This window comes from Rhinoraja longicauda, chromosome 10, assembly GCF_053455715.1.
Source record: "Rhinoraja longicauda isolate Sanriku21f chromosome 10, sRhiLon1.1, whole genome shotgun sequence".
Classification (NCBI taxonomy): Eukaryota; Metazoa; Chordata; class Chondrichthyes; order Rajiformes; family Arhynchobatidae; genus Rhinoraja; species Rhinoraja longicauda.
Genome location: NC_135962.1, coordinates 52197172 through 52208440, shown reverse-complemented (window position 1 = coordinate 52208440; position 11269 = coordinate 52197172). Strand labels below are relative to the sequence as shown.

General features: G+C 40.6%; 1 protein-coding gene across 1 annotated transcript in view; it reads left to right on the top strand.

Moving 5' to 3' along the window:
* The first annotated feature begins 3014 nt into the window (after positions 1–3014).
* Positions 3015–11269, top strand: part of LOC144597528 (cation channel sperm-associated auxiliary subunit beta-like) — a 67541-nt gene continuing 59286 nt past the window's right edge. The window contains exons 1-3 of the mRNA XM_078407008.1: positions 3015–3069; positions 3490–3582; positions 6402–6517. Coding sequence (XP_078263134.1) covers positions 3015–3069; positions 3490–3582; positions 6402–6517 — 264 coding nt within the window. The remainder of the gene's footprint in view (positions 3070–3489; positions 3583–6401; positions 6518–11269) is intronic.

Below are 11269 nucleotides of genomic sequence, written 5' to 3'. Positions count from 1 at the left end.
GAATGTATCATCAGGCGCTAGGAAATACGGAGCAAAAAACAAACTATTGAAGAACTCAGTGGGTCAAACAGCATCTGTGGAGGGAAATTGACAGACGACGTTTTCAGTTGGGACTCTTCTTCAAATACTTTGTAAATATTTTCCAGCAGGCTGACAATATCTCTTTTTAACATTTGTCTTGACTTCTTTGCTGTCTCTGTCAATCAATTCATTCAACTTTCACAATCGTTTGAATAGTAACTTGCTTCACTAAAATATTTGAAAAGACTGAGCCAACTTTGATTCTGAACACAATTTCTGTTGCCAAGCCTCAGCCATCATCTTTCTCACCAAATTTATTTAAAGGTAAAAGAGACTCTTTGCAACCCTGGTATATTATCTAACCTCAAGGTGAACTTTTGTTATTTTTGAAGTTGACTATTTGTTGAATATGTGCTGAACATGATGTCAAGATCAACTCTTATATGCCTGCACATAATACAGATTACTCCATTCCCTGCATATCCAGGTGCTTATCCAATCATTTCTTAAAGTCTCAGAATCTAGCTTGCAGTAGATGCTGTGCACTCATCCACCTTTATTTTCCTAACATAAATTCTCTCTTGGTTATGAAATACTGATTTTAACACTCTCTTCCCGGTTTTCAAATCTCTCCACCATCATGTTGATTCCTTTCTCTTTAATGTCTTTCAGACTTATGGTCCTTCAAGATATCTGTATTTCAATTTAACTCAAATTTAATTGTGCCCTCATAGGAAGCTGATTCTGCAGCTGCCAAAGCTGGCAGTCTGTTTGTCTTTTTTCCTTTCTTTGTTTGTGTGTTGGTGTTGGGATGGTTTTTGTTTCTGTTTTTGGTTGTGTATGTGTGGGGGTGTGGGGTGGGGTGTGGGGGGGTGGGGTGGGGTGGGGGTGTGTGGGGGAAACCTTTCTTTTTTAGGTCTCTTCCTCGGGGCGCGGCTCGGCCGCGGGGCCTTCCATCGCCCGCGGGGCCTTCCATCACCCGGCGCGTCTCGGCCGCTGGACTTAACATCGCCGGCGCGGCTTGGCCGCGGGACTTAACAGTGCCCGGTTGCGGCTCGGCCGCAGGGCCTTCCATCGCCCGGCGCGGCTCGGCCGCGGGACGGTTCAACGCTCGGTGCGGCTCGGCTGCGGGGCCTTCCATTGCCCGGCGCGGCTCGGCCGCTGGACTTAACATCGCCGGCGCGGCTCGGCCGCAGGACGTCTCAGCGCCCGGTGCGGCTCGGCCGCGGGGCCTTCCATCGCCCGGTACGGCCGCGGGACGTCTCAGCGCCCGGTGCGGCTCGGCCGCGGGGCCTTCCATCGCCTGGTACGGCCGCGGGACGTCTCAGCGCCCGGCGCGGCTCGGCCGCGGGGCCTTCCATCGCCCGGTACGGCCGCGGGAAGTTTCAGCGCCCGGTGCGGCTCGGCCGCGGGGCCTTCAATCGCCTTGTACGGCCGCGGGACGTTTCAGCGCCCGGTGCGGCTCGGCCGTGGGGACTTCCATCTCCTTGCGGGGGCTGTGCGGGTCGGTCGCCTCGGTAGGGGTCGAGCTGTTTGTCCATGGGCGTGGGGGAAGAGAGGGGAAGTTTTGTTGCCTCCATCACAGTGAGGGGGTGTTTGAAGTCACTGTGATGGATGTTTGTGTTGGGGTCGTGTGTCTTGTGTTCTTTTCTTTTTTTGTTGTGTTTTGTAACTGCTGGAAATGTAATTTTGTTCGGTATCTCGGTACCGAATGACAAATAAAGTTCTTTATACTTTATATACTTTATATACTTTATACTTAGCTCTGGAGTTCCATACAAAATCTTTCAGGCTTTACACTTCTCATTCCTCAAATACACCCCTTCATACTGATCAAACGTTTGGTGGTTTTCAGTCCGAATGAAAATGATTAATGACTGTTTTTTTGATAATGTTTTCACATCCTTGCTTTTCAATGCATTATATGGTATAAAGATAAATTATTGTTATCAGCTTTCTATTCTCTGCTGATACAAAAAGACTATTGCTTTGCTTCATCCATGTGCTAAACTTACTATTATTCCTGACTATATAGTGGTGAAATTTGTAAAGTTGGATGTTTAGAACTGGTGAATGATAATGCTGAATTTATAATAAAAAATAAATATATTGAACATCTTTCTGTTGTTCATCTGATGTATTAACAGATGGCAGGTAGTAGAAACAGAACAGTATGGGAGGAAGCAGGTTTTAATTAATTTTGTGCACATCTGAACTCTGCATATTTTTACTGCCAGATATAATTTTGCGCATTTCTGTTGCCAGTGTTAGCCTCAGCAATGTTAAGAATGAGTGTAGGAATTGAGATTCGGTCTATCATTTTATAATCCCTTGTACTTGAGTAATGAGAATTGTCAATAAAATTATCCAATAGGTTTTATTTTCCATTTAAAATATCAACAATCAGTAATAATTTTTTAAAATGTATTACCCTTTTATTATTGTGTTCCCAAAGAACCAATTTTGCAGTGGAAACTCGGTAAAGAAGTTCATCCATCTGAGATTATTCCCATTTTAAATACGGCATATTCTTTGAAGGTTGTTAAACGGCTGTGTGCCAATGATGTGTCTATACTTGCACCTTTATTTAACAATGAAGGAAGGCACGATGCAGGTACATAAATTCTTATTGTTTTTACTTGTCTGATGTCGTTTTACAAAGTATCTGCCTTTCACAATTCAAATCTTCAAGGGAGATTTGAAAAAGGAAGTAATGTCGGGGAGATGGGAAGGGGTGAGATAGAGGCCAATACGTAATAGATCGACTGAGTAGGGTAGGGGTGAAAAATAATGGACAGATAGAGCCAGGCGGGAGAGGGGAGAGGTGAGGAAGAAACATCTGCACGAGGTTGATGTAGGAACAAGAAGGCTACCAGTGCTGGAATTGGATAAGTAAGGAAGGTGATAATGGAAACCATTAGATGAGAGATGAGGGTAAATGGTACCAGATTAGGGGGGAAATTTGGAAAAATGTGTGTGTATTAGGTAGAAAGATGGAGGACGAAACACGTAAGAACCCAAGGGGAAATAACAGAGTAGTTTTCGCCAGTAGGAGAGTCCCGACGGAGTCTCTTAGGTTGTGAAGCAGTGTGCCTACTCCTGAGCCGGTCCTGCCATGAGTATTGTCAGGCTCCACAGGATTGATTCAATGGCCACCTCCTGTTTAAAGAGAGAGGCATAATCGTCCCCTTGCACAGCTTACTTTCAATGGGTGTACTCAGCCCTTGAAACTATATGGATAATCTTTATGGGAATAAAATGGGACATAAAGCATCAGAATATTTTTTCAGAGATCAAGCCCTTTGCAGAAGATACATGCAGACAAAATGTACAGTAAAGGCATTGTTGTCACACGGTGCCATTTTAGCTTAGATTTTTTTGGGTAAATGATATTTCAGTCCTTGATCTTTTAAGCAAAAAAATATTCCTTACAATATTGATTGACTGACCTCTTATGTTTCATTTCAGGTATTTATCTGTTCGTAACAAAGAGTGCATTCACATCAGTAAATGACAAGTGGTATGATATCAAACCAGCCATTTGTTCTTTAATCCAAGGAGGTAATTTTTATTAATTCATTATTTTTTATCAATATTTTTGATAGAAATTCCTAAAATGGGACAGTAAGTTTATAGCAAACAGGGAACAAAGTTATGTTTTGGGTATTATCTCTTTCCTTTAATGAATTCCAGTTTCAAATTGTTTTGTTTTAAAAATATTTTTATATGTCTCTGAAAGTCGTATCTAAAAAAGTTTAATTGATAACAGTTGGAGTCAGGTGTGCATAAAAGTGCAGAGATTTGTTGCCTCTTCATCTAGGGGAAAGTTACCCGGAGCAAAAAGTAAACTGCTGGAGGAACTCAGTGGGTCAAGCAGCATCTGTGGAAGCAAAGGGATAGGTGATGTTTCAGGTCGAGAACCTGCACCTGGGCTGATTATCCGTTGTGGAGTAGGTTACAAGTATGAAGCTTTTCTGTGTGTAGGGCAGACACAAGAGCCTAGATTATGGAATCTTGAGCAGAAATGACAAGGAACTCAGTGAGTAAGGCAGCATTGATGAATGGAAAAAAAAGTTCATTTTTTTTCTGTGTGCAGCACAATTGGGGCAAATTGTGGCACTCAGATCATTTACAGTGCATTCAGAAAGTATTCAGACCCCTTCACCTTTTCCACATTTTGCGACGTTACAGCCTTATTTTAAAATGGATTAAATTCATTTTTTTAAATTATCAATCTACGCACAATACCCCAGAATAAAAAAGCGAAAACAGGTGTTTAGACATTTTTGCAAAGTAATTAAAAATAAATAACTGAAATATCACATTTACATAAGTATTCAGACCCTTTCCTTTGACGCTCAAAATTGAGCTTATGTTCATCCAGTTTCCATTGATTATCCTTGAGATGTTTCGCCAACTTGACTGGAGTCCACCAGTGGTAAATTAAATTGACTGGACATGATTTGGAAAGGCACACACCTGTCTATATAAGGTCCTACAGATGACAGTGCATGTCAGAGCAAAAACCAAGCCATGAAGATGAAGGAATTGTCCCTAGATCTCCGAGACAGGATTGTTTCGAGACACAGATCAAAACAATTTCTGCAGCATTGCAGGAACCGAAGAGCACAGTGGCCTCCGTCATTCTTAAATGGAAGAACTTTGGAACCACCAGGACTCTTCATAGAGCTGGCCACCCGGCCAAACTGAGCAATCGGGGCAGAAGGGCCTTGGTCAGTGAGGTGACCAAGAACCCGATGGTCACTCTGTGAAGATGGGAGAACCTTCCAGAAGGATAACTTTATCTGCAGCACTCCACCAATCAGGTCTTTATGGTAGAGTGGCCAGATGGAAGCCACTCCTCAGTAAAAGGAGTTTGCCAGCCCTTTGGAGTTTGCCAAAAGGCACCTGAAGGACTCTCAGACCATGAAAAACACGATTCTCTGGTCTGATGAAACCAAGATTGAACTCTTTGGCCTGAATGCCAAGCGGCACCGCTCATCACCTGGCCAATACCATGTCTACGATGAAGCATGGTGGTTGCAGCATTATGCTATGGCGATGTTTTTCAGTGGCAGGAACTGGGAGACTAGTCAGGATCGAGGGAAAGATGAAGGGAGCAAAGTACAGAGAGATCCTTGATGAAAACCTGCTCCAGAGCGTCCTGGACCTCAGACTGGGGCGGAGATTCACTTTCCAACAGGACAACGACCCTAAGCACACAGCCAAGCCAACTTAGGAGTGGCTTCATGACAAATCTGTGAATGTCCTTGAGTGGCCCAGCCAGAGCCCGGACTTGAACCCGATCGAACATCTCTGGAAGGACATGAAAATAGCTGTGCAACGACGCTCCCCATCCAACCTGACAGAGCTTGAGAGGATCTGCAGCGGAGATTCGGAGAAATTACCCAAATACAGGTGTGCCAAGCTTGTAGCGTCATACCCAAGAAGCCCTGAGGCTGTAATCGCTGCCAAAGGTGCCTCAACAAAGTACTGAGTAAAGGGTCTGAATACTTATGTAAATGTGATATTTCAGTTTTCTTTTTAATTACTTTGCAAAAATTTCTAAACACCTGTGTTTGCTTTTATTATTATGGGGTATTGTGTGTAGATTGATGATTAAAGAAAAAGAATATAATCCATTTTAAAATAAGGCTGTAACGTAGCAAAATGTGGAAAAAGTGAAGGGGTCTCAATACTTTCTGAATGCACTGTATTTGGTGCTTTGGAGGAAAGGTTGAAAAATTCACTGAAGCCAATTTAAAGCCCCATGTTGAATAGGAAATATTTCCAACAGAATTATCTTCTTTGAAATTGAACATGTGTAATAAATTATACAAGAAATTGTCAAGAGCCTATCCCCAAAATTGCATGATTTGGATGTTTATTAAAGCTAAAATAAATGTACTTGAAAAGGTACAGATTTTTTATTGTGTAAAATATATTGGTTCTTCTTTCTACCGTGTGTACTATATTCCAAGTATATGTGTACCTACATACATGCAAATATACAATTCAGGAGTTAGGAAGCCCCTTGACCGTAATCTCTCATTCAATAAAGTCACGACTATTCTGATTATATGCTCAATTCAGCCTCGTATTTTTTTACCCACTTGCTAATCAAGAATCTGGCTATCTCTGCCTTAAAAATATGAAAGGCCTTTCTTTCCAGCACCCTTGACCATCACAATACTCATGATACCCTGAGAGAGATGAAAAATTGCTTCATCCTTATTTTTTAGAGGGTGAATACTTAATTGTTTTAATATTTCAAAGACAAAATTGGGACACGATAGAATTTTCCTAATTTGAAGCATAAAACAAATATTGTTTCATAGTTGTTCAGTTGATTAATTGTTACACAATGTTTTTGTCTTCAGTTTGTAATGTTAAGTTGCTGGATATTATCCTCACAAATCGACATTTGGTAATCTTCACAAACCTTGGCCTTTTTATGAGCGAAGACATGCTTTTCCAACCAGGAAAGGATTTACAGGTATGTACATTCATGCATTGGAATCCAAGCCCACAGCATTTTAGTGAGTTATCCATAAATAATATTTAGAAGAATACTGAAGACCTAGCTAGGCCAAGGGTTCCCTAAGACTTGTGCGAATGGATTTGCTCATATCTAAGTTTGTGAAATGATAACAAAAATGAGCTTTGCCACAATTTAAATGGATTATTCTGCAAATTTATCATTATTCTCTGTCTACAGATGCTGCCTGACCTGCTGAATAATCCCACCATTTTCTCTTTTCATTCTGGAGCTATTATTTGCTTTTATTCCTATAACTATCTTGACTGGAAAAGATGCAAATATATGTAAATATATGTTTTTAAAGTGAAATAAATCACAACAAATTTAATAGCTCGAATTCATTAAATGCATAGAAGCTGCGCTTATGGGTTGGAAACAAACCAAGCTAACCAGGTGGCACAGCGGTAGAGTTGCTGCCTTACAGTGCTTGCAGTGCCGGAGACACTGTTTCGCTCCCGACTACGGTTGCTCTCTGTACAGAGTTTGTATGTTCTCCCCGTGACTGCGTGGGTTTTCTCCGAGATCTTCGGTTTCCTCCCACACTCTAAAGACGTTCAAGTTTATAGGTTAATTGGCTTGGTGTATGTATAAATTGTCCCTAGTGTCTGTAGGATAGTGGTCAAGTCAAGTCAAGTCAATTTTATTTGTATAGTGGTAATATGCGGGGATCGCTGGTCGGCGTGGACTGGGTGGGTCGAAGGGCTTCTTTCCGCGCTCTATCTCTAAACTAAACTGATTTGAACTAAACCTAAAAACAGGCCACTGAGTCCATTTGAAGAAATATCATCGATGCTTGCTGCTGTCTTTTTTTTGGCAATCCCTTGAAATCATGGATGACTTGCTTACTTCTAGTTTTGTGGTGCTGAGATTACTTAAAAGCCAGCATGGGGTTTGCAGACTCTGCTGTGGGTAATGCAGCACGTGTGGTTATGGTTTGGGAGGTTATCATTTATATGTATACCTCCCATGTTTCTCAGTACCATTCCAAAGCTTCTTCTCCATTTGAGCAATTGTGAGCTAGAAATTTTATTGTTGAGGATATTACGCTTTTTCAGAGGCTTTGAAATCATCATTGAACACTTTCTAATGTCTACCTGGTAATCTCTTGATATGGAGTTTGAAAGATTTTGTGTTTCCTCAGGCTGGTCTCAGGCATTTGAATGATGTTGCCTTCCAATAAGAACAACAAAGTATAATTAAGGCCTCAATGATAAGGATGCTTGCAGAGTATGGTTCTTACACCAATTCCACTTAAGCTGCCACTGAGTTTGAAGCTTATTCGGAAACTGTATGGTAGTATTTCTCCAGTACTTTTCAGATGCTTACTGTTTGTGATCCATGAATCAAAAATGCACCGATACTAATATATTCCTTTATTTGTCCCACACCGGGGAAATTTACAAGACCTTCTCTGTGATTGTATACTCATTTGATTTCTAACCCTTTTCAATTTTGTTGAAAGACCATTGACTTGACATGGTTATTCTGTTTCTCTTTGCACAGATGCTGTTTGACCCACTGAGCATTTCCATAGTTCTGTTTTTAACTTCCTTCATTTGTTCCTTTGTCCTTTCAACCTTGTTCTACCATATACTCTTCTAGTACCTCTATTCTTGAAGATTCAGTATTCTGAGCATTCCATACATCTGTTTACATCTTATTAAAAATAGATATACTGGCTGCCTAAACATTTTATATTTTTGAAATTTGTTAATATAAATGTCTATCCACACATTATGGAAACTGCTTGTTAATCAAGATTTTGCAATTTTGGCAGGATAAGATCTAAAATTCTATACTGTTTCTCCTAGCGTGGAAGGCAGCTTACTTTTTTTAGAAATTTTGCTATTGCTGAGGTAAGGGAACATTACTTATTGGATCTTGTAATTGAAAAATAAAGTATTTTTGCATTAATTTTTAGTATATTCTTTGTTTCCTGTGTTGTTTTGAAGCACGATTGGTGAATGTTCATTGTCCTGTTTCCTTTTAAGCCTACGGTTTAAAAAAATACTAGGATGTTTACAGGTTAAGAATGTTTGAATTATAAGGAGAAGCTGGGTTTTTTTGTTCCCTGGTTGGTAAGATGCTGAAGGGTGAACTTAATAGAGGTTTATGAAATCACGAGGGGCATAGTTCAAGTGAACAGCCAGTCTTTACCACAAGATAGGTAAGCATAAAACTAGTCAAAAAGCTTTCAAAAAGCCTCTGCTCACTCTGAAGGAACACCAAGGAATCTGACACCAAAATGGCACAGGACCCTCCACCATCAGCTTTGGCCTCTTTTTACCATGTCAAATTTGGATCCAATTTGCCAACATCTTTTTATTCTCATGAGCTTTAATGTTTTGAACGCCTTCCATAGGGGACTGGTCACAGGCCTTACTAAGGACCATGTAGTTTACATTGGACACACAGGCACTCATTTGGTAGCCATCCCATTGGGCCGAACCCCCAGATTACATGTAATTACATTTTTTTATTAGTCCTTTACCTCTGTGAAATTTTGATTATCTGGTAACATTCTTAGCTTCAATAGGAATATATCAAAGGATTCTTCTGATTGTGAGAAGAAAAGGTAACTTTCAACTGTTTCATTTCTGGCTGAGTTATAATATGCATGTAAGGCAACTAATACATTCTTTTAAGATCTAATTTGAGGTTGAGACGCAAAAGAGTGCAGATGCTGGAATCTTCAGTGAAAAAATACAAAATGCTGGAGGAACTCAGCAGGCCAGGCAGAGACACATCTGTCTATTAGTCTGAAGAAGGAACCTGACCCAGAAGACTGTTGCCCAATTGCCTCCACGTGAGGTGGAGAAGTAGACCTCACAGCCCTCGACAACAGCACATTGCACAGGCTACAGCGCCTGGAGGGCATTATAATAACTTCTGCTGCCTCAAACGCAAGAAGAAGAAGCCTCCACAAATATAGCCTTATCTGCTGAGTTCTTCGAACACTGTTTTTTACTCTCATTTGAGGTTTTCATGTTATTATATCATTCTCTGGCTTTGTGGCCACTGGGAAACAACAGTTTTTCCTCTAATTAGATCTGGTTTATCTTGCAGAGGCAGTTCAATATAAAGTTTTCTCTTGAACTGTTTACACTTATTTGTCCATTGTGTAGTGTCTCACTTGAATTGTACACACTGTCTCCCTACAAGCCCCAATATTATAATGGCTGTTGCACACATTTCATGATTTCAAAAGCCAATACTTCTAATACCATGCATCAGGATCGCCAGTAAATTAAACTGTAGAGACATGCACATAATTTCTGTGCTACATTTATTCCCAGGCAATTCATTCAATACAGTTGTGTAACATTATGCACTTTGAGAACACTTGAGTTGATCACATAATAAATGTCTTCAAAGGGTAACCTCTCAACATTACAACAGCTACACAGGTTACAGGAACAGACAGATAAGCTGGTTTAAAAGTAATACGTGGAATCAGATATGCATGTGTCAATTCATGCTTGAAATAACAAAATAGCACAAATGTTGCCAAGGAGGGCATCTCTTATTTATATAATGTGTTATCCCAGTCATTGAAGGAGGAAGCTGCTCATTGATAATGACATTCTACACTCAATATCCAAGTAGACTCAAAAAGCTGGAGTACATCAGCAGGTCAGACAGCATTTCTGGAGAAAAGGAATAGGTGACGTTTTGGAAGGGTCTCGACCCAAAATGTCACCTATTCATTTTCTCCGGCTTTTTGTGTCTATCTTCGGTTTAAGCCAGCATCTGCAATTCCTCCTACACACTCTATCAAATTTCCCTGCTATTGTGGGATGTTGTTAACGTTACTAAAATTCATCCCTTCATTAGATAGTTGGAGCCATCCATCCCAGATTCAAAGCAATATGTATTATATAAGTAAAAATTGCAATCGTTCCCTTGACAGGCGAGGTGAAATTGCTCTCTTGATCATACATTCAGCATTCCTAACTATATTTGGCTTATCAAACCTTTTTGTGTTGCTGATAATGGAGGACAAATGCAGAGTTTGGTGTTGGGTGGGAGGTGGCATACAATATTTCCTCAAGATTTGCGAATTCATTATAGAATAGGTTCATCCAAAGTTTAAAAACATGACAACAATAGCACTGTACTTAGCATGTACATAACTTTCATTAAGTAATTTTAGTGCAAAATGCCATTGGGAATTTTTTCCAAGGATGTTAGATATGGTAGATCCAAATGCAGAATTCCTTGGCCCAGTCTACCAACATTATGTATGTTGCTATGTTGAAATCCCCCACTGTTTTATTGAGTATTTTAAAAATGTCACAGTTGTAATATGTTCTTGGATCTGGAGCAAAAAACAAACTGCTGGCGGAATTCAGCAGATCAGGCAGTACCTGTGGAGGCAAAGAGATAGTCAATGTTTCGGGTCATGTCCCTGTTTCAGAACTGAGTGTAGAGAGGAGATAGCCAACAAAAAGACCCAAGAGGGAGGGCTGAGGCAGATTAAACCAGGAAGATTGCTGGCAGGCAATATGTGAAACCTAGATGAGGAGTGAGAAGATGGGCAGATTAAACCAGGAAGAGCAGGGATGGAACTGGGGGACGGTGGCTGGTGGTTAATAGACGGAGACAGATAAGGGGAGAAAAAAATGAAAGCATTTTTTCTTTTTTCATTGCTGCAGCTTTTATTTACAATGCATTTATCCCATTCCACTTGTTCTTTCTCCAGTTTCT